The 24519-nt window shown below is 39.5% G+C and overlaps 1 protein-coding gene across 14 annotated transcripts in view; it reads left to right on the forward strand.

Moving 5' to 3' along the window:
* Positions 1 to 6262: 6262 nt before the first annotated feature.
* LOC140611743 (uncharacterized) overlaps positions 6263 to 24519 on the forward strand; it is a 112043-nt gene continuing 93786 nt past the window's right edge. For 2 of the 14 annotated variants that reach the window (XM_072788572.1, XM_072788571.1), the window contains exons 1-6: positions 6265 to 6507; positions 7311 to 7456; positions 10283 to 10403; positions 17929 to 18044; positions 21692 to 21838; positions 24180 to 24294. In XM_072788572.1, the coding sequence (XP_072644673.1) occupies positions 21821 to 21838; positions 24180 to 24294 (133 nt within the window). In that variant the 5' untranslated portion in view covers positions 6265 to 6507; positions 7311 to 7456; positions 10283 to 10403; positions 17929 to 18044; positions 21692 to 21820. Of the gene's footprint in view, positions 6508 to 6585; positions 6833 to 7310; positions 7457 to 10282; positions 10404 to 17928; positions 18045 to 18447; positions 20530 to 20803; positions 20853 to 21691; positions 21839 to 24179; positions 24295 to 24519 lie in introns of those variants that run through there. The other 12 variants (XR_012012881.1, XM_072788580.1, XM_072788569.1 and 9 more) reach the window with 12 other exon arrangements.

The raw sequence follows: 24519 nt of genomic DNA on the forward strand, positions 1-24519 counted from the left end.
ATCCAAATAGAAAAATATAAATTTAAAGTGATTTTCCATGTTTTCACAAAGCTTTTTCTTCCCATATGTATTTTATAAATCGGTATTCACAAATATTCGATAAAGACCCAGATTTATGGTTTATTTTGTCTGTAAATCTCAACAAGTATCTTTCCATTCACTCAGATAACATCTTAGTCTATTAGTTGATAGATTTACCAGAACTAATTCACCTTTACTTACATATAGACAAATAATAAAAATAACCCTACAAACAAAATATTCAGAAACAAGCTAAAAATGTATCATGGGCAGACAATGTTTGATCAAATTTAGTATATAATTATAAAATCATTTAGGAAATTAAATCTATTTTATTAATTTCATAGCAACCATGGCTTGTTAATTTTTCATAGAGGCTTTGTGTTGATAGTTTCTATATCTGAAACTGTTCTAAGTTCTTTTGAATTTCAATTATACTTTAAACACACTGTGCTGTCAAATCCAACTGACTGCAGAACCCATTCTTCATATATACGTCATACATACACACATGCGCATTCCATCAAACAGTCTCCGGGGATTAAATATGAATAAGATTATCACCTACCTTTCAAATTATACCTTTGGTACCTAACATGGTTGAGCCATGAAAAGACTTCTAAGTGACTATTTGCCATTATCATAACAGAATTAAAATATCAAAACAAAATCATAACAAAACATGGTAATACTTTCTTATAAGAAGCAACCCATATTGCTCTTTATAAGAACTTAGGGAATTATTAATATGTTCTCAATAATACTTGGTTCTTAATTTTTACTAAAGATTATATTCTATATATGCAACTGGATTGTTAGAAATTATAAATTATACTAGTATGGAGATATATTTGTTCACTTTATTAAACCATTACTTATTAATACAATGTCATGATTCAAATTTGTTGTGCTACTTTTTTGAACATGTGGGCCAACAGTCAAAGAAAGTCCTTAGCAGGAAATATCTAAGGGAAATAAATGTTTATAACAACATCCGTATTTTAAAAAGAACAAAGCAAATTCCCCAAAATGACATAATTGTTAATTTATTAACTAGGTGCACAAGAATCTTATTCAAAATTTAGTAAATGCATTTCTTATTAAAATAATCACAAAGGATCCCTCTGTTTTATCAGATTTAGAACAAACTTGCTCTATGTCAAGATGTTGGCCTCAAGAATAAAATAACACCTAGTGATTTGAAAGAAACCTTTCTATAAGAATAATGATTCAAAAAAAAAAAAGAAGAAAAATGATTCAATACTTTGTCCATGTAAAAAATTAATATGCAAAGTGAATGTAAATATAAATAGTATCCCTATAATAAATAGTTACAAGGATATGAAATCTGTAATATATTATGATTCAACTTTTCATTCTGATGTATTTCACATATATGGATAGCTTGGAAGCCATTAAATACATTTTTCCTTCATTTACTTTGAGCTGAATTTAAACATATACCCTGAATTTGTAAGAGGTGTTATTTCACATGTAAACAGTGCCATCTTCTGGCAGTTGAAACTATTTGTGTATTGACATACAATTCATTATGGATTGTACTGTCGTTTTCTTGACAAGTAATGTGTACAGTTTAACGAATAAAAACCCTTAATCTTGGGGCATCTGGTTGGCTCAGTAAGTTAAAGTTCCGACTCTTGGTTTTGGCTCAGATTATGATTTCAGGGTCCTGGAATTAAGACCCGTATGGGGCTCAGAGCTCAGTTCTGAGTCGGCTTGAGATTCTCTGCCTCTCCCCCTGCCCTTCCCACTCATGCATGCTCTCTGAATAAATAAATAAATAAATAAATAAATAAATAAATAAATAAATAAATAAATAAATAAATCTTGGAGGGGGGCAATAACTTTAAACTAAAATCAGTTGATTTTTTTTAAATGGCTTTTAAAAATAAAAGCATTCATTACCATGTCTTTAAATTGATAAAATTTAAAAAGGGACTAAGTCAGGAACTCTAGAATCCACTACTAAATCTTCTAACTAGATATTGAATCTTAAACTAATCACATATCTACTCAGGACCTCAGTCTCCTCAACTGAGGAAATAAGACTGTTCAACTAAGTCATTAATTAAGTTACTTTCAGTCTGCAGTTCCACTTGATTTTACCTTTAGAAATTTCATTTCTGGTTTTAGCATCCTAATACTGAGTGTAGGCTTGTTTATGACACTTTTTCATAGTTATCTCTTTTACTGATGTGGTATTGTCTGGTTATGTTCTCTGCTTGAATTTTCTACAGAAATAAATCTTAATTTATATTTATCCTTCTCACTGCCCAAATAGCCTTCTACACATTAGAAAGACATCACCGAATTGTAAATAAAACTAAACTGAAGTAACTGAAAACAAGTTTTTAAAAACATTCATGATGATTTAAATAAGATAGGTCAATGTCAAACCGAGCAATTAAAATAGCAAAGACACCTCTCAGGGACGCCTGGATGGCTCAGCAGTTGAGCATCTGCCTTTGGCTCAGGTCCTGATCCCAGGATCTGGGATGGAGTCACACCAGGTTCCTTGTGGGGAACCTGCTTCTCCCTCTGCCTCTGCCTCTCTCTCTGTGTCTCTCATGAATAAGTAAATAAAATCTTAAAAAAGAAAAAAAGAAATCTCTCCAAAGCTTCTGGAATCTTAAGTGTTTACAAAATAAATAAGAAACAGAATAGGCTCAAGTTTGGGCAGTTCTTCCTAACATCCCCATAGATTTTACCAACACTAGCCTGTATTACAGGCTTGTCCCCTTGGATTTATTTAGTGTACCCTTCTTCCTTTGAGTCATTAACTCAATTTTCAAAATATCTTGTTCTAATACACATATACCTTCTTATTCAAACTCTTTGGCATCCATCTAGTCCAGGCTCTCAACTTCCTAGGCCTGCATTAATAAAATATCCGTTATGGAATATCTGAAAAGCATAAAAGCTTTTCTAAAAGTAATGTAAGGATCATCTGGGATGCTGGTTAAAGTGTGTCATCTCCTATACCAGCACTGTCTGACAGAAATTTCAGATGAGTCACAAACGTAATTTTAAATAGTCATGTAGTCAGATTCAAAAACTAAAATGAAACAAGTAAAATTAATCTGATGCATGTGAAAATATTATTTCAATATGTAATCAATTAAAAACCATATCAGTGTGAAACTTTACATTCTTTTTTTTATACTAGTCTTTGAAATCTGGTATTTTTATAATTGTAGCATATCTCAGTTCAGACAAGCACATTTCAAGTGCCTACGAGCCAGCTGTGGCTAGTGGCTATGGTACTGGACTGAATTAGATTCGAAGAAAAGAGAATAAAAGTCAGGAATCTACATATAGCAAAATACCCAAGTGATTCTTTCACACTCTCAAGTTTGAGGACCACCACTCTAGACTGACCTATATACAATCCACTCTACAACCACTATTGAATTTACACTTCAAAAAAATGCCCCTTTAATTATGTCAGTTCTAAGAGCCTAGAAATCCCTGGTACATCCAACTCAGGTGGATATTTGAAGCTCTCAAAATGTGGCCTCACCTCATCCATCCAACCTGCTCTCCAATTTGAAAAGGTGTTGGGTTCTTCCATGAAATTTTCCTAGGCAAATAGTCAAACGATCATTCATTCAACAAATATTGATGGAGTACCCACTAAATCTCATCATGGATCCTCCATGGTAACAGGGAAAATATAACACAAATCATTACAGAAGTATTACAATGTCATCGTTTTCATTGTAATAATGAAAGCATTGCTTTGAAATAGTGCTCTGAAATGCTAGGAGAATGCATAAGGGCAGGATCTTATAGTCCTGAGAGGCCAAAGGAAATTTCTAGAATACAGTTACATTTAAGTAAAACTCAATCAATCAATTAATTAATTTGAACAGGCAGAAATTTCTAGGCAGCAGTAAGCACATTATGAAAAGCCCTGAGATGGAAAAGTGACTAAAGGAATATGCAGATTGGTAAAGTAATCTGAAAGACAGCCATAGAGTTAGGCAGAAGCCAGATAAAGCCAAGTTTATGAGACTTCAATTTTGTGTTTTTTCAAGTGTGCATACTTAAAACTAGATTACAAACTCCTCCAAAGGTACATACCTGTCTTCTAAACTTAAATATTTCACATCTCCTCATAGTGCACAAAAAAGTATTTAATAAGGGATGTCTGGGTGGCTCAGCGGTTTAGTGCCCGCCTTCGGCCCAGGGCATGATCCTGGAGACCCGGGATAGAGTCCCATGTGGGGCTCCCTGCATGGATCCTGCTTCTCCCTCTTCCTGTGTCTCTGCCTCTATCTCTCTGTGTGTCTCTCATGAATAAATAAAATCTTTAAAAAAGCATTTAATAAATGCTTCTTCTATACATGAAAAACATACTTTGCCAGCCTTTTAAATTCTAGAATATCCAAAATTATACCAAAAATTATTTATATATTCAGATAAATGAAACCGAAGAAAATTTTTTCCTTAAGTGCTGAGTATCGATATAAAATTCCTCAGAAAGAGAAACAATTTTTATTTGTAGTAAGCTGAGCATGTGGCTCTACCGGTATGATGCCTGAGTTCTGCCTCTAAATTCCTGGTGGAAGGAGTAAAAAGATGGTGATTTAAACACACCTGTGTATATACACAGGTACAAAAGACTAAAGGGTGTAAGGAAAATATGGTAGGGCTACTTGGCCTATTACCTATGATTCAAACTGATCAATATATGGTAACACTGTCATAGGCAGCATTCTAAGATGGCAGAAAAATCCATGGCCTCTAAAGTTCCACTTGATTTTAGCTTTAGAAATTTCATTTCTGCACATTTTAGATAATCTCTGTTTGAGTGTGGCCAGAGCCCATGACTATGATGGGATTCACTTCCCGGATTAAATTCATCAAAGGTAAAAAAAAAAAAAAATCACCAAAGGGGAAATTAACTGACTAGGTCTAATCCAATCAGATGAATCCTTAAAAGAGATCTCCATGAAGTCAGAGAGACTCACAGTATGAGAAGGTCTATGGAAGAGCCATCTGGCTAAGGCACAAGACTCCCCTCTAGCCAACGAGCAAAACAATAACGCCAGTCCAAGAAACACAAGGTTATTAATTCTGCCAACAACCAAGGGGCTTGGAAGAGAACCCTGGATCTTCTGGGTTGATGGATGCAAGTGGATGAGATTCCACTTGCAGAGACACCTGTATTTCAACTGCGTGAGACTCTTAAGCTGAGCATCCAGCTGTGTCACACCAACCCCTGACCTACCCGACCATAATAAATGTGTGTTATCTTAAGCCATCAATTTGCAGTAACTTGTCATGCAATCATAGAACAGTAAGACACTAGGGCATTTCTCATTTAAGCAAGTAGGATAGCATGTCTGGTAGGTAGTTTTCGAGGCTTGAGTTTTACAAATAATATTTCTAGCTCCTTCAAGGACTACACTGTTTTTGCAATTGACGTGGATTGTGCGCTCTCTTCCAAGCTTCTCATCCTAACGTAAAATCCGTGAATTCGTGGGTCAAAATTCCCTGACAACTTCTTCAGTGTGTCTGGGCCTGTTTGGTGGGGGAACTTATGCCCGAGCAACTTATTCCCGCGCACAGAGGCAGCCCCTGCGGCTCCGGCTGACAGCACAGGACAAGGGCTGCGGCTCACCCCTTTCACCCCAACCCGATTCCTTTGTTTTTGAAGAAGAATGTATTTATTTACGATAGACACACAGAGAAAGAGAGAGAGCGAGGCAGAGACACAGGCAGAGGCAGAGGCAGGCTCCACGCAGGGAGCCCCACGCGGACTCCACCCCTGGGCTCCAGGGTCAGGCCCAGGCTGAAGGCGCGTCAACCGCTGGGCCGCCCGGGCCGCCCCCAATTTCTTAAAAGCTGCGCGGGCAGACAGTCACCAGGCCCTCTCCAGCTGTGCTCGGTGCCACGCAGGCGGCTTCTTGACTGGCTCGAAGCATCTAAGCAAAAGTTTGCGGGGGGGGGGGGGGGGGTCCCTGGGGCCACGTTAAGATGCAACCGGCGCGCAGTTCACATCACTTTGAAAATAGCTTTGAAAAAAAAAATCGCTTTGAAACTGCCGAACTGGGATCCTGGGCCTCACTCCGCAGGCCTCGGAGCGGGCGTCAGAGCCAGGTTTTGCAGTCCTCTCGCCTCAGCTGCGGCCCCGCGACCACAATTCCAGGTGCCCGCCAGGACCCTTCGAGCCCCGACAGCCCGGAAGCGCCTGACCACGCCTACCCACTGCGCCTGCGCGAGGCGCCCCCTCCGGCGAGCGGGGAGACTGGCGCTGGGCGGGCCGAGAGGCTCGTCGCGCCTGCGCGAAGGCCCCGGGGAGCAGCGTCGTTACTTTCCAAACGACTGGCGGGAACCGTTGGAGGCCGTGCGGTCGCCGTCTGGTCTGCCGGGCAGCAGCGCGCTCCCTCGTCCCTAGGCCTGGCCGTGGCGCCGCAGCTCTCCCGCGAGCAGAGGCGGAAATCGTGGCCCAGTTCTTCTGTGAGTCCCCCTCCCGCAGGCCAGAGGGCGGGGACAGCTGAGGCCAGCGGCCCTGGAGGCCCGGCCGGCCCGGAGGCGGGGGCCGGGGGTGGGGGGCGGCTCTGCTCCAGCGCCCGCCTGGCTGGAGAATCTAATCTAGGCGCCTTGCTCCTGGGGGAGCGGGAAGCCCAGGTGCTGCCCGGCCTGCCTCGCGCCGCGCCCCTGCACCAGCAGCCTTGCGGGAAACTGCGGATCCCACAGGCCGCCCAGCCCGGCCGCCCGGCACCACCCCGAGCGGTGGAGCCCAGTGCACTTTGAACAGCCCATCCACCAAGCTTTGATTCCGGTACTGAGGGCGATGGGCTAGATTTAGGACCAGGCCATGCTTGTACCCTCTGATAGACTCTGGCAGGAGAAGAGGAGGGAAAAGTGAGGGAGAGGCTTGCTCTGGAGCATCCGACCGGTTAATCAATCAATTGCTAATCCAGACGCAAAAGCCTATTTCCACACCCTGTGATCACGTAACCTGAATTGGGGCTTGCATTACCCTGAGCTTGTAGTTCTACTTGGACGCTAGGTTAATGCAGTTTGGCATTTTTATTTCCGCATAAACGCAGGTATCGTGTTCTTTTGATTTAGAAGCAACATTTTTAAGGATTTTCAGTGGCACTTTTCCCCTACTCTGCTTTCAGCAAGACACGCACAAACGCACGTTTAGGCTTTTTCAGTTTGATGCCATGAATGAAACCGCAGCCACATCTAAATAGGCTTTATTTTCCAGAGTTACAAAGTGGAAATAACTTTAACATTCCTTTTGTTTTCAGCATTTGGCATCAACAGCATTTTATATCAGCGTGGCATATATCCATCTGAAACCTCTACCAGAGAGCAGAAATACGGACTCACCTTGCTTATAACAACAGATCCTGAGCTCATAAAATAATTCAATCATGTAGTGGACAAGTGAAAGGTATTTAATTGTTGAAAACCAATTTGAGTTTTGCAGGTCTTCTTGGACCCGTACTTTCTGGCATCTTGGTGTTCATTTTTCAGCTCTATACAAAGAGGTGTAGAACACTGCAATCTCAAATATAGTGATTCTCCATCGGAAGGAAGCAAATAATAAAGTGAAAGAAAGTCCACTCTTCCCTACCACATTTTGAGTGGGTTAAATATTGTTGATGTTAGGAATCTGATCTGGCTTCACAAAACAATCTCTATCAACTCCTTTTGAAGTGATTTTTGCAGTTCGTGTAGCCAGGTGGAACAAGTTGGAATTTTACATAACTATGATGATGTTTATTATTGGAGAGAAATCCACTACATATTTTTAATATGATATATTTTCTATAGCTGCCTAGAGTTTAAAACCGTCATTTAAGATAAATGAAAATGAAATTGGATCCAGCCTGGGAACTAAACTTAAAAAAATACTACTAATAGAATACCCAATAAAGTTTTTTAATGTCTTACTGTCTTCATTTGTCTTTGTTAAAATCCTGCCTGTCCGTTAGCCATTTCTAACTGAACACCCCTTGTTTTTTCTTAGCTCAAGAAATTACTGAATACTTGTTGAATGGATACTTGTTCTCCATCTATTCTGTCTCTTTTTTCCCCCATGTTTTTCTCTACTTAGGATTCTCACTTCTAATTTTTCTGTGTTATAGGATGTTTCTCCCTGGCTCCTCATTTCACCTTCCAAAACTAGTTCCAAAAAAAAAAATTACAGTAATTTTTTTATACCTGAGTCATATATATATATATATATATTTTGTTTGTTTGTTTGTTTCAAGAGGCTTTATTTTTAAAATTCTATTAATTGTGTTTTTATCATCTTCAGGGCTAAATCACCCAGGGCGATACTCAGATTACTTAGCCTGAAACATAGAAGTAACTAAGAATCTATGTCACCTTAATTTGATGAAGAAGCAAGCCCTGCCTAAGTTACTGGTTTTTAGGTTGTCTCCTTTAAGACTACACTTAGGACATTTCACCTCAGTTGTATGTAGACCTTCCTATTTAATTTGTCCCTTTTATTTTAGTTAGAATGGAGGAATTGCTCTTCTTAGAGGCAAATTGTTCAATCTCTTTGAATCCCCATCCCTCTAGCCTTCTTAAGGAATCTACCCTAGTTCTTCTCTGGTATTTCTGATTTCTTTGTTTTGAGATATTTTCATTGGTTTCATTTGTCTTCAGTTTTAAAAGAAAAAAATTTCCACCCACCCCAGATCTTTAAGTGACTACCCAATCTCTTCCTTTTCCGAGCAAAATTGAGACAAGGTTGGTTTTTGTCAAGGGGTCAGCAAACTGATGGCCCATATCCAGCAAGTGGCCTATTTTTGTACTACCTGCAAACTGAGTGTTTTCAGATTTTTAAAGGCTAGTTTTTAAAAAACTATGCAAGAGACCTAGGTGGCCCACAAGTCCTAAATATTACAAGATTGTTTTTGTGTCTTAAAAAAAAACAAAACTGTGTATTCTTGAGTATATTATCCCAAGTTCCAAGATTAATTCAGGGCTCATTATGAGGCCCCCTTATTATAATCTCTAAGATGACTTCTGACACATACATAACTTTACTAACAATCTTTGTGTAGTTGACTCATAAACATACATCCAACCCAAGTCTTCTCTTTGCTCATATAGTAAGTGGCTCCCTTGATATCCACATGTGGCTAACCTAGTGATACTTGAAAACTAAATTTAAGGGGGTCCTGGCTGGCTCAGTCAGTAGAGCATGCAACTCTTGATCTTGGGTTGTAAGTTCCAGCCCCACATTGGGTGTGGAGATTACTTAGAAATAAAACCTTAGGGCAGCCCGGGTGGCTCAGCAGTTTAGCACTGCCTTCAGCCCAGGGCATGATCCTGGAGACCTGGGATCGAGTCCCACATCAGGCTCCCTGCATGGAGCCTGCTTCTCCCTCTGCCTGTATCTCTTCCTCTCTCTCTATCATGAATAAATAAATAAAATCTATGAAATCTCTTGACTCTACCTATACTGATCCATCTCTACCAATTTATCCTTCTATAAGCCTTCAGTACCTCTTGCTTGAATTACTAATCAATTAGCATCCCTAGATCCTCTCTTTACTTCCACTCTACTTTCCACACATCACAGCCTAAAGGATAGTTCTGAAATATAAGTTTAATCACATCACACCGTACTTCAGACACAGTAATGACTTCCCTGATTCTTGAAGTATAAGTTCTTTAATTTACCCCATGTGACCTTGCGTGGTCTGGCCCCTATGTATCTTGCACAAACCGACCTTGTTCATTCTCCCTTTCTTAACTGTATTTGTATTACCCTTTCAATCCTCTGGTCAGATACTTTTCGCTTTTCAGTATTTTAGACCTGTACCCTTTTCTGTAATCTTTTGCATATTTAATGGTATTTAAGTGTAGAACTGAAGTCAAGTGAGAATTCCCTGAGTCAAGTTTTCCTATATTCTCTCATTGGATCACATACTGCACCTTCTTAACATTTATTACAATTAAAAATTTGCATTTATTGCTGCAGTGATTAGATTAATGCTCATCTTCTGGAATTTACCTTGGATTAGAGTATACTGCATGTTCACTACTCTGTGCTTAGCATTCAGTACTAACTACATCTGGTACGGATACTGAGAATTGGACAACGGGAGCTAGGTTATTGTGAGGCAAGTTTTCTGTACAGGTTGGAGGAGTTCCAAAATACCAGTGGTAGGAATTTGCTAAGGGCAGAAAGTGAGACCTGGGAAGAGTTACTTTGTAATGCAGTGAACCAAAAAAGATGCCTTGTTCTGTATTGCAGATTGGTTATACAAGTGTTCAGTTCAGAAACTGGTGGTATTCATCTCAAATATTGAAAGCGGTGAAGTCCTTGAAAGGTGGAAGTTTGATATTGAGTGCGACAAGACTGCAAAAGATGACAGGTAAGTATGAATTAAACTGCTTCCACTTTCATAGATTTTTTTTCCAAAACTTGTTTTCTTGACTCAATGAGTTCTAACTATATTGAACTAGTTTCGTATAAGGTAGTTTGTTTCTAACTATGTTAGATCTCCCGTGGAGAAGAATAAGACTCACAAACTGTGCTCACAAAAGAGTCGTGCCTATTATGGACTTGTATAGTGTACTTTTAACATAACTGCCCTTAGTCTAAAATCCATAAATTTCACCCTTTAGTATTTATGGTGCTATATGTAAGCTACACATGATGTATTAGGTGGGCCATTTAATGGATTGTGTCAAGGTACTTTTAACCATGAAGTATTATCCTAGATTTTCTCCTAGCTTGATATGCAGCTCTACTGTATTTCATTTAACGCTATAAACTTCCTAAGACACTCTGAACTGAAGTTCTTAGATCCTCTGGATGGGAAATGCCCCCTCATTATATGCTAATTCTTAGCATTGTCCCAGGCATGCTTACCTGTAAACTCAGAACTCTCTCTCATAATGAAATGTAGTTTGTTCCTGAAGCCTTTGGTCTGTTTTAGAAAATGTTTATTTTATTTTTTTAGTAAATTTATTTTTTATTGGTTTTCAATTTACCAACATACAGAATAACACCCAGTGCTCATGCCGTCAAGTGCCCCCCTCAGTGCCCACCACCCAGTCACCCCCACCCCCGCCCTCCTCCCCTGCCACCACCCCTAGTTCGTTTCCCAGAGTTAGGAGTATGTATGTTCCGTCTCCCTTTCTGATATTTCCCACACATTTCTTCTCCCTTCCCTTATATTCCCTTTCACTATTATTTATATTCCCCAAATGAATGAGAACATACAATGTTTGTCCTTCTCCGACTGACTTATACTGCACTCAGCATAATACCCTGCAGTTCCATCCACGTTAAGCAAATGGTGGGTATTTGTCATTTCTAATGGCTGAGTAATGTTCCATTGTATACATAAACCACATCTTCTTTATCCATTCATCTTTCGATGGACACCGAGGCTCCTTCCACAGTTTGGCTATTGTGGACATTGCTTCCAGAAACATCCGGGTGCAGGTGGGTGCAGGTGTCCCGGCGTTTCATTGCTTCTGCATCTCTGAAGTAAATCCCCAGAGGTGCAATTGCTGGGTCATAGGGCAGGTCTATTTCTAACTCTTTGAGGAACCTCCACACAGTTTTCCAGAGTGGCTGCACCAGTTCACATTCCCACCAACAGTGTAAGAGGGTTGCCTTTTCTCCGCATCCTCTCCAACATTTGTGGTTTCCTGCCTTGTTAATTTTCCCAACTCTCATGGTGTAAGGTGGTATCTCATTGTGGTTTTGGTTTGTATTTCCCTGATGGCAAGTGATGCAGAGCATTTTCTCATGTGGGTGTTGGCCATGTCTATGTCTTCCTCTGTGAGATTTCCCTTCATGTCTTTTGCCCATTTCATGATTGGATTGTATGTTTCTTTGGTGTTGAGTTTAAGAAGTTCTTTATAGATCTTGGATGCTAACCCTTTTTATCTGATACGTCATTTGCAAATATCTTCTCCCATTCTGTAAGTTGTCTTGTAGTTTTGTTGACTGAATCCTTTGCTGTGCAAAAGCTTCTTATCTTGATGAAGTCCCAATAGTTCATTTTTGCTTTTGTTTCTTTTGCCTTCATGGATGTATCTTGCAAGAAGTTATTGTGGCCGAGTTCAAAAAGGGTGTTGCCTGTGTTCTACTCTAGGATTTTGATGGAATCTTGTCTCACATTTAGATCTTTCATCCATTTTGAGTTTATCTTTGTGTGTGGTGAAAGAGAGTGGTCTAGTTTCATTCCTCTGCATGTGGATGTCCAATTTTCCCAGCACCATTTATTAAAGAGACTTTCTTCCAATGGATAATCTTTCCTCCTTTATCGAATATTAGTTGACCATAAAGTTCAGGGTCCATTTCTGGGTTCTCTATTCTGTTCCATTGATCTATGTGTCTGTTTTTGTGCTGGTACCACACTGTCTTGATGACCACAGCTTTGTAGCATAACCTGAAATCTGGCATTGTGATGCCCCCAGATATGGTTTTCTTTTTTAAAATTCCCCTGGCTATTTGGGGTCTTTTCTGATTCCACACAAATCTTAAAATAATTTGTTCTCTCTGAAGAAAGTCCATGGTATTTTGATAGGGATGCATTAAACATGTACATTGCTCTGGGTAACATTGACATTTTCACAATCTTAATTCTGCCAATCCATGAGCATGGAATATTTTTCCATCTCTTTGTGTCTTCCTCAATTTCTTTCACAAGTGTTCTATAGTTTTTAGGGTATAGTTCCTTTACCTCTTTGGTTAGGTTTCTTCCTAGGTATCTTATGCTTTTGGGTGCAATTGTAAATGGGATGGACTCTTTAATTTCTCTTTCTTCAGTCTCATTGTTAGTGTATAGAAATGCCATTGATTTCTGGGCATTGATTTTGTATCCTGCCACACTGCCAAATTGCTATATGAGTTCTAGCAATCTTGGGGTGGAGGCTTTTGGGTTTTCTATGTAGAGTATCATGTCATCGGCGAAGAGGGAGAGTTTGACTTCTTCTTTGTCAATTTGAATGCCTTTAATGCCTTTTTTTTGTCTGATTGCTGAGGCTAGGACTTCCAGTACTATGTTGAATAGCAGTGGTGAGAGTGGACATCCCTGTCTTGTTCCTGATCTTAGGGGAAAGGCTCCCAGTGCTTCCCCATGGAGAATGATATTTGCTGTGGGCTTTAGGTAGATGGCTTTTAAGATGTTGAAGAATGTTCCCTCTATCCCTACACTCTGAAGAGTTTTGATCAGGAATGGATGCTGTATTTTGTCAAATCCTTTCTCTGCATCTAATGGGAGGATCCTATGGTTCTTGGTTTTTCTCTTGCTGATATGATGGATCACATTGTTTGTTTTATGAGTATTGAACCAGCCTTCTGTCCCGGGGATAAATCGTACATGGTCATGGTGAATAATTTTCTTAATGTGTTGTTGGAACCTATTGGCTAGTATCTTCTTGAGAATTTTTGCATCCATATTCATCAGGGATATTGGTCTGTAATTCTCCTTTTGGTGGGGTCTTTGTCTGGTTTTGGAATTAAGGTGATGCTGGCCTCATAGAAAGAATTTGGAAGTACTCCATCTCTTTCTATCTTTCCAAACAGCTTTAGTAGAATAGGTGTGGTTTCTTCTTTAAACGTTTGATAGAATTCCCCTGGGAAGCCATCTGGCCCTGGACTTTTGTGTCTTGAGGGGTTTTTGATGACTGCTTCAATTTCCTCCCTGGTTATTGGCCTGTTTAGGTTTTCTATTTCTTCCTGTTCCAGTTTTGGTAGTTTGTGGCTTTCCAGGAATGTGTCCATTTCTTCTAGATTGCCTAATTTATTGGCCTATAGCTGTTCGTAATATGTTTTTAAAATCGTTTGTATTTCCTTGGTGTTGGTAGTGATCTCTCCTTTCTCATTCATGACTTTCTTAATTTGAGTCTTCTCTATCTTCTTTTTAATAAGGTTGGCTAACGGTTTATCTATCTTATTAATTCTTTCATAGAACCAACTCCTGTTTATGTTGATCTGTTCCACAGTTCTTTTGGTCTTGATTTCGTTGAGTTCTGCTCGAATCTTTCTTAACTCTCTTCTTTTTTTTTTTTTTTTTAATTTATTTATTTATGATAGTCACAGAGAGAGAGAGAGAGAGAGGCAGAGACACAGGCAGAGGGAGAAGCAGGCTCCATGCACCGGGAGCCCGACATGGAATTCGATCCCGGGTCTCCAGGACCGCGCCCTGGGCCAAAGGCAGGCGCCAAACCGCTGCGCCACCCAGGGATCCCCTTAACTCTCTTCTTCTACTGGGTGTAGGATCTATGTGCTGTTTCTTCTCTAGCTCCTTTATGTGTAAGGTTAGCTTTTATATTTGAGATCTTTCCAGTTTTTGAGTGGATGCTTGTATTGCGATGTATTTGCCCCTTAGGACTGCTTTTGCTGCATCCCAATGATTTTGAATGGTTGTACCTTCATTCTCATTAGTTGCCATGAATCTTTTTAATTCTTCCTTAATTTCCTGGTTGACCCTTTCATCTTTTAGCAAGATGATCCTTAACCTCCACGTGTTTGAAGGCCTTCCAAACTTCTTGTTGTGATTTAGTTCTAATATCAAGGCATTATGGTCTGAGAATATGCAGGGGACGATCCCAGTATTTTGGTATCAGTTCAAGCCCCATTTGTGACCCAGGATGTGGTCTATTCTGGAGAAAGTTCCATGTGCGCTTGAGAAGAATGTGTATTCAGTTGAGTTTGGATGTAAAGTTCTGTAGATACCTGAAGTCCATCTGGTCCAGTGTATCATTTAAAGCTCTTGTTTCTTTGGAGATTTTGTGCTTAGAAGACCTATCCAGTGCAGAAAGCCTTAAATCGAAGTCACCAAGTAGAAGTGTATTATTATCTAAATATGTCTTAATTTTGGTTATTAATTGATTGATATATTTGTCAGCTCCCACATTCAGGGCATATATATTGAGGATTGTTAAGTCCTCTTGTTGGATAGATACTTTAAGTATGATATAGTGTCCCTCTTCATCTCTTACTACAGTCTTTGGGGTAAAGTTCAGTTTATCTGATATAAGGATGGCTACCACTACTTTCTTTTGAGGACCATTTGAATGGTAAATGGTTCTCCAACCTTTTGTTTTCAGGCTGTAAGTGTCCTTCTGTCTAAGATGAGTCTCTTGTAGACAGAAAATAGATGGGTCCTGCTTTTTTATCCAGTCTGAAACCCTGCACCTTTTGATGGGGTCATTAAGCCCGTTCACATTCAGAGTTACTATTGACAGGTAGGAGTTTAGTGTCATCATGATATCTATTCAGTCCTTTTTTTGTGGATTGTTCCACTGAACTTCTTCTTAAAGGGAAATTTTAAGAGTCCCCCTTAAAATTTCTTGCAGAGCTGGTTTGGAGGTCACATATTCTTTCAGTTCCTGCCTGTCTTGGAAGGTCTTTATCTCTCCTTTTATTCTGAATGAGAGCCTTGCTGGATAAAGTATTCTTGGTTGCATGTTCTTCTCATTTAGGACCCTGAATATATCCTGCCAGCCCTTTCTAGCCTACCAGGTCTCTGTGGAGAGGTCTGCTGTAACCCTAATACTCCTCCCCATAAAATTCAGGGAATTCTTGTCTCTTGCTGCTTTAAGGATCTTCTCTTTATCTTTGGAATTTGCAAGCTTCACTACTAAATGTCGAGGTGTTGAGCAGTTTTTATTGATTTTAGGGGGGGAACACTCTATCTCCTGGATCAGAAGGCCTGTTTCCCTTCTCAGATTAGGAAAGTTTTCAGCTAGGATTTGTTAAAATACATATTCTGGCCCTCCGGCCCTTTCGGCGCACTTGGGAAACCCAATTAAATGTAGGTTTTTCTTCCTCAGTCTGTCGTTTATTTCTCTTAATCTATCTTCATGGTCTTTTAATTGTTTGTCTCTTTTTCCCTCAGTTTCTCTCTTTCCCATCAACTTGTCTTCTATGTCTCCCTCTCATTCTTCTGCCTCATGAACCCTCGTTGTGTGGACTTCTAGTTTGGATTGCACCTCATTCAATTGATTTTTAATTTCTGCCTGATTATATCTAAATATTGCAGTCATGAAGTCTCTTGAGTCCTTTATGCTTTTTTCTAGCCCCCAGTAGGTTTATAATAGTGCTTCTGAATTTCCTTTCTGACATTGAATTGTAATCCAGATTTTGTAACTCTGTGGGACAGAGGACTGTTTCTGATTCTTTCTTTTGAGTTGAGGATTTCTTTCTAGTCATTTTGCTCAGTGCAGAGTGGCCAAAAACAAGTTGTATTGGGAAAAGGAGAAAAAGAGAGGAGAGAAAGAAGGAAAGAAAAGAGAAAAAGAAATAAGAAAAAAGGAAGTAAAAAAGAAGAAACAGAGATAGAAAAATAAAGAAAGGAAAAAGAAGGGCAGGGTAAGCAAACAGAAATCAAAAAGCAAAAAAAAAAAAACAAAAACAAAACACAGGGGAGTATCTTCTGTTTCTGTACTTTAATTCCCTTGACATCCCCTGGAATTTGTCCGTCTAGTTGGTCTTCTGGGGGACGGGCCTGTTGTGCTGATTTTCAGGTGTTAGCACTTGGGGGAGCTGCTCTGCCCCCTGCCTGGTGCAGGGCTCAGTGGGGATTGTTTACCCCTTGAGGCTCCAGAGGGAACAACTGCAGTGGTGGCGGCCAGCTCTGGAGCCCTGGAGTCAGCTCCCGCAGTAACTACAGAGCTCTCCATCTGTAGGGGCCTGGATGCTCCAGGGGCATGGCCGCTATCTGCTCAGTTCGGGGCAGGAGCGTCCTTCCCGTCCTGGGCCCTCCTGGCCTCTGCCTGTCCTTGGGGGAGGCCGGATCCTGGGATGTTTCCCTGGTGCCCTGTGCTCCCGGGCCTGCGCTGTTGGATTTGCGCTCCACCGCATAGCCACCTCTCCGCAGAGCTGCCGTCTGAGCCCCTCTGAGCTGCTCCTGGGTCCAGCGGTGCCACGCTGCAGCCCTTTAGGGCGCTCAGCGCACTCTCCCCTGGGCACAGTTGCTCTGTTAGTGTCTCAGGGAGCCTGAGGGCATCCCCACTTTTCTGCGGTCCTGCTCCAACTCCCTGCGAGGCCTTTCCGCCCAGGAAGATTGGTGAAGCTCCTGCTTCTCGGGGCCTGGGGTCTCCTGTCCTGGGGACACTCACCCCGGCCTTAGCCCGGCTCCTAGTGGGGCCCCTCCCCCTCGGATGCCTTTTGTTTCTTTTTTTTTTTATGATAGGCACACAGTGAGAGAGAGAGAGGCAGAGACACAGGCAGAGGGAGAAGCAGGCTCCATGCACTGGGAGCCCGACGTGGGATTCGATCCCAGATCTCCAGGATCGCGCCCTGAGCCAAAGGCAGGCGCTAAACCGCTGCGCCACCCAGGGATCCCGCCTTTTGTTTCTTTAGTTCTTTTTGCCCCATCTTCCTACCTTGATTGAAGCATGAACCTTCTCACTGTAGCATTTCAGCTATTCTCTCTTTAAATCTCAGGCCGAATTCATAGATTTTCAGGATGATTTGAAGATTATCTAAGTAATTGGTGGGGACAGGTGATTTGGGGTCCCTCCTCTTCCGCCATCTTGCCCCTCCCCTAGAAAATGTTTAATTATAAATACACCTTGATATAACATCTTCTTTGAAGCACTACAGAATTAGACATTTAGGTATTCCTAAAAATACCAAAATGATTATGCCAATTAAAGATCTTAGATACTAATTGTTATCTTTATTTTACAATATGCTGAATGTTTCTTGACTTGAAGCACTCTGCAGGTTTTCTGGTCATCTGTTATTTAATGACCTGATACTAAGATCAGCCTTAATAACTGGAATAATAAATGAAATTATAATTGTTTTTTTAAAAACTCGTTTGGAATGCATTACTTAATTTGAGTTTTGAAGCATTTAATCAAACAAATAATCTTACCAGTGTTTTAAATAACTTGTTAAAACTTAAAATGAATCAAATCATTTAGTTTCTTTGGTAGCACACCCAGAGAAATGTCTCAGAAGGCCATCCAGGATGAGATCCTCTCCATAATCCGACAGATCACAGTTACCGTGACGTTTCTGCCCTTGTTGGAAGTCTCTTGTAAGTATTATATGACTTCACGTTGGTTCAGATTTCTTGTGGAAAGACTAAGGTATTACTTTAAGAATTAACCGTTTTGTTGAATTTTTTCTTAATTATCCATGTCATGGTATATAAGTGAGAAAAACGTCATGAATCTAAGGCAATGCTGGTTGTGTTTTTTTTTTTAATTTTTTTTTTATTTATGATAGTCACAGAGAGAAGGAGAGAGAGGCAGAGACAAAGGCAGAGGGAGAAGCAGGCTCCATGCACCGGGAGCCTGATGTGGGATTCGATCCCGGGTCCAGGATCGCGCCCTGGGCCAAAGGCAGGCGCCAAACCGCTGCACCACCCAGGGATCCCCTGGTTGTGTTTTATTTACAAGTGCTGAATAGGGAAAGAATGAAAGTTTTCTACAGTACTCCTGAATATTTAGATTTAATTTCTTCCATTACTTTTATTTTATACACATTTCCTTGTATATAATTAAGACTTAGGTATAACTGTGTCTTTCTTTTCTAGCTTAGTTACTCCTTCATTAATCAGATATACCCTAAATGCCTACTGTATGCCTAACACGGTTCTGGGCATTGGGATACAGCAGTCACAGAACCAAGATGTTCTTTTTCTCTGGCTTAGATTCATGCTGTCTCGTGATTAATTATATACTTTCTGCAAATATCTTTAGTGGCTCTTTGAAGAAAAAAAAATCAAGTTTTTCATTAAGTAAAAGGGAGTACAGTATTTTCTGTACTAAAATTTCCATTGAAGAAAAGCAATTAGCTAATATAACTGATTAGAGATCAAGCTAAACTAGCTTTTCTGACATGATAGCTGGCTCACATGTGAGGGAGACAGGAAGGATAGTTGTACCTTTCAAAAAATAATTGTACTTTAATGATCTTATCCAATTTAGGTTCATTTGACCTACTGATTTATACAGACAAGGATTTGGTTGTACTTGAAAAATGGGAAGAGTCAGGACCACAGTTTGTTACCAATTCTGAGGAAGTCCGTCTTCGTTCATTTAGTACTACTATCCACAAAGTAAATAGCATGGTGGCCTATAAAATTCCCACCAGTGACTGAGGATGAGATAAGGACAGTGATGTACTTGTAGTTCTCAGATGCGGTTTTCCTGAAACCAAGTCAACTATAGTTGATAAATTTTGTATCACTGGTTAATTTTTAGACTGGGAAAACTTAACATTCTACATCTATTGAACTGTGCATAATTGTCCAATTTTTTCTACCTGTATAACTTTATACAGGGTTGACATAAATTATTGCACATTGTTCAAAAGGGAACTAGCAGATCACATCAGCATTGTTGTCAATTCCTTGAAAGTGGTAACTGTAGATGGATAACTTTTGCCATAAAACTAAATGCCTTCTTAAATCAGACCTTTTGGTCAAGGACTTTGACTCTGGAATATAGGTAGGAAGATATTAAATGTAAAATACAGCAACAGAAGTCTGAATATTGAGAGTGTTTGTTTAGATTCTGAAATTATCTAACGATAACTTGCAAGTAATGAAACATTGCTCATAATAGGTCTCTGCCATTTATTTTATTTGTATATTTTCCATATTGAAAACATTTCCAATGATTTGATTTTAATTTGTTGTAGAACTCGAACCTACAAAGCTACGTATATTGCCACTGTTTAAATTCCTGTGATACAGAACTCTTAATTTTTTTTATGTTTTCTAAAATCAAGCTTTAAATGATGATGAAATAAAGTTAAATATGTATGTTTAAAATTTGTCTTAAAATATGTTTATATTGGTGTGGTATTAACACATACAATAGAATGGATTCAGTATAGCAAATAATATCTTGTGCTTACTGAGGCCTAAGGATACAAACTTGAATAAATCTGGAGGTACTTTCAATTTAATGAACAAGCTTTGATTATATCTCTTTAATCTTATAACCTTAGACTTAAAATAAGCATCATTCTCTGTAAAAAATAATAGATGTCATTGGAATTAATTCATTTTAGCATGTAGTGTACTGGAGAACTTTTCTATCCTCTTAGCCTTATTGCCAGCCTAGTTTTCCTTATTTTTTAAGGGTCAGTTTAAGGCAAACTTCTGACGTCTTTTCTCATCTCTATTCTAAATGTTACCTTGTTTTGTAATTAAGTGCTTAGTATCAGACACCGTTCTAAGCTTTTTATATGATTTAACTCATTAACCTTCACTATAAAGTAAAAACACATGGCCTGTATCACTCATTCAGAAATTACAAAGTGAGCACCTGTTAAAGTGCCAAGTATTAGGATGAATGAAACAAAGTCCTGGTCTTTCTAAAGCGTGAGATATGGAGAGGAAAATAGATGGCAATCTTCCAGGCAGTTACTACACAGGTTTATCTCATTATGTATTTGTCTTTGTTTTTTCACCTGAGTAATCTAATCTCTTTGATCCAGTTGCCTGCTTGTTAAGAATAAAGGGCAATTCTCTCATTGCAAGACAAATAAGTGCCAGTAATTGATGACAGGTATCGTGAATGCTATTGTGAAAGCCCATTGCCTTGAGAATTGTTGAAGCTATCTAATTGAGGTCCACCCACATGTGTCCTTTTCCTGAATAAGAAAAGTAGTTCTAGGGATCCCTGGGTGGCGCAGCGGTTTAGCGCCTGCCTTTGGCCCAGGGCGTGATCCTGGAGACCCGGGATCGAATCCCACGTCGGGCTCCCGGTGCATGGAGCCTGCTTCTCCCTCTGCCTTTGTCTCTGCCTCTCTCTCTCTCTGTGTGTGACTATCATAAATAAATAAAAAAAATAAAGTAGTTCTGCAGAAATGAAAATGATGTTGAATTAAGGTATGGTCAAGAGTCTGGTTTTCCAAACATGAGGTATGTTACAAAGTGAACACTAGTAAGATTAAAACATTTAAATACTGGGCTGTTTGTAACCTCTAAACATGAAACATTAGGTTGAGAAGGAAAACAGAACTGGAAGTTCAGTAAAAATATGAAGAGTTAACAATTCTGGTCCTACTTTTGGGACAAAAGTTTGAAATTCTTTTTAGAAAGCAGTAACTGCTTTAGGAAACACTAAATGACTCTGCTAAATAACCAGAAATAATGTGGTCATTCCCTGAAAAATGTTCACCAGTAGCAACTTTCTTAATAGGTCACGGATAATACTTTAATTTCTGTCAGTTGTTTTTATTCATCAAATTAAACTGTCCTAATATTGCCACTTATACTTTGTGGCTTATAACACTACTGACTCCTACTAGTACATCTATTAGAGTTGAGTGGGAGCCAAGCTACAAGCTTTATTGGCAAAGCTCAATCGGAAAAGCTTTGGCCTATGGCTCCAACTAAACTTGTCCTGCCCTCTTTTCCTATACCTTGAAGTCCACCTTAAGAGGAAGATATTTATTTATTTTTTTTTAAGAGGAAGATATTTAAACCAACAGATGCAAGAATTGCGAATGACCTATGAACAGTGGGTATTATGTGTAATTGATGAATCACTAAATTATACTCCTGAAACCAATATTACACTATATGTTAACTAAAATTTAAATAAATGTTTGGAAGAAAAAAAGAGCCCTACATGACTTCCACACCATGTTATACAGAGAAACCAAGATTCTAAGAGAGCCTGATGGGCCTGCCCTGGACTCTTGACTCAGTTTTGCTTACCATAGGTGGAGGAATGGAAACATGTTCCGACTGGGCCTATCAGGGTCTGAAATAGAGCCCCAGAAGGGACTGAACCACACGTCTCCAGGATTCTTCTCCCAGTGTCATCAATTGGAGAGAGGAGTCAAGCCTCCATGGGAATTCACACAGAGGTGTGTAATAGTCTCATGTATTAATTGGCTTTTACACAAACAACCATAGAATAACAATTTTTTCCCTGTAAGTCAGTGGGTTATCTGGAGTGCTTGTCTTCTTATCATGCAAATCTGCAGGGTACGTGTCTCCTTCTATCATTGAAGGGGCAATGCCTCACCAGGACTGCTAAAGCTTATCTTCAGAACTTTCACACTGACATTTTTGCCCATATTCCACTGATGCAGGTAAGTCTTAAGGCTAAGCCAAACTTCAATGGGGCCAGAAAGTACACTCTTCTCATGGACTTGGGGAGAGGGCTGTGTGAAAATCTGATGAAAGTGATAGTATAAAAAAAAAAAAAAAAAAGAAATTGATAGTATAAAGGAAAGATCAGGATACCTAAATAATGCTACACTGTAACTCATTTTCCACCAGATGTCATTAATGCTACAATATTCAAATTAAGGTGAACTTTTAACTTTAATGTTCAGCCTTTCCTATTGGAAATTAACTTTGGGATTTCTGGCTACAAAGATATAAAGACATCAGAGGAAGAAAACATAGCACCTGTATTTGTTAGGTAATATTTCATTTAATTTTCCTGCTTTAGTGCACAAGTAGAATTGCAGGATCAATGGACACACAAACAGCTCTACATTTTTTAAACTTTAGATGGTCTCTTCTGTCCATGATCAAGAAGCTCATTTGGCTCCTCAGCAAGCTCATCAAGAGCAGTGTTTCTTCACCTTTCCTAATGGCTCCTACCCTTTTACATCCTTTTAGCAATTGAATGTCCATAACACATTACTTTCCATTTACTGTACTTTACAAAGCTCCAGGTTTCTTTTTTTTTTTTTTTTTTAATTTTATTTATTTATGATAGTCACACAGAGAGAGAGAGAGGCAGAGACACAGGCAGAGGGAGAAGCAGGCTCCATGCACCGGGAGCCCGACGTGGGATTCGATCCCGGGTCTCCAGGATCGTGCTCTGGGCCAAAGGCAGGCGCCAAACCGCTGTGCCACCCAGGGATCCCAAGCTCCAGGTTTCTTTGGGAGCATTGTAATTACACTGTCCTCAGATGACTTTAACCAATTAATGGCAGGAACCAAAAGACAGAAGACTTAATCCTGTAACTTATCTATATCGTTCAAAGAATAAATCAAGTGTGAACTTGTGAGCTGTGGTGCAACACTTTCCCAACCAGTCAAAAGAATTGTTTATTAAATAGCCTTTTACTCTTTAGGGAATTAATTTTTGGCTAAAGTTGTAAATAATATCTTCATCTTTTTATTAAATATGTAAAGTTCTGTTTTAATTAATTTTTGTTCAGTGTAACCATGATAAAAACTTGGTGTTGGAATAACTATGGAATAGAAATGCTGCTAAATTTCAAATTTTATTAGTTACATCTTCTTAGAGCAGATCTTTATTTTTTATTTCTTTTTTTATTTATTTTTTACTGGAGTTCATTTTGCCAACATAGAGCATAACACCCAGTGCTCATGCCATCAAGTGCTCCCCTCAGTGCGTGTCACCTCGTCACCCCATCCCCCTACCCACCTCCCCTTCCACTACCCCTTGTTCATTTCCCAGAGTTAGGAGTCTCTAAGAGCAGCTCTTTAAAGATCTTTCCATTCTTCATGAATATGGCTTTGAAAGCCCGCAGCATTAACTGATGCTTATTTTTAAAAAATCTAGTTGGGAAAGCTACTTAATCTTCATTAGAGTTGACAATCCTCTTCCAATATGGCAAAAACATTGTAGCCTTAGCAAGAAAACTATTAGAAAAAGCTTAGAGAGGAAAATGTCAAGAGTTGACTCTCTGATTACACAAGTCAGTTTATGTTACCATTTCACCTACTTTTGTGCTCTTACCATTTGATCTATTTTTATACTAGAGAAACATTTCATTTATTTGTATAAAGTCCATTCATCTGCGTTTATCTGCACCATTTTGCTAGGCAAGCTTGTTTGCACAAAGGAACACATGAGATCAAAATCTTTATTGTTTTGGCATTTTATCTGTGCTAAAAAAAGCCTCTGAGTATAAGCACGACCACACATACTCCACTATCCATGCAAGGGAAAGATCTCAAACCTCTTCAAAAACTATCTAGTTATGGATATACCCAGTGGATACCTAGACATGGATCTAAATTTCTTTCTGAACGGCAGTGTCACTGACTCACATGCATTATTACTTAATCCTCACAAGAAATCTAGAGGGGTTATTGTTCCCATTTTACACGTATAAAACCTGAGACTCAGGAAGGCTAGGTAATTTGCTGAACTTCAGACATCCAGGGTCTAGCCCCAGGCCTAACCCTAAACCAATATTCTTTCTCATTGGTTTTCAGAAACTAGACAACAGCGGAAGGTGCCCTGCTCCAGCTGCAGGGACTCAGCCAGAAAGACTGGAATACTACATGACTCTACCTGCAAGTTGGGGAAGGAGAACTCAACACTATTTGAGTATTGAGTTGCATTCATTTTTTTAAAAACACTTTTTCAAAATAAGCTATCATTAAATTTTATATATACATAGTATTTTTGCTGTATAATAGCATCATGCATTTTCTTCCATCAATGTTTTCTTCTCTCATTCTTTCACTTGTTTTTGTAACTACATGCTGTGTTGGAATTTGCACTTCTTTACGGGTTGGAACCAGTTTGAGAAAGGGGAGACAGAAGGCAATT

Source organism: Canis lupus, chromosome 20 (assembly GCF_048164855.1).
Source record: "Canis lupus baileyi chromosome 20, mCanLup2.hap1, whole genome shotgun sequence".
NCBI classification, from domain to species: domain Eukaryota; kingdom Metazoa; phylum Chordata; class Mammalia; order Carnivora; family Canidae; genus Canis; species Canis lupus.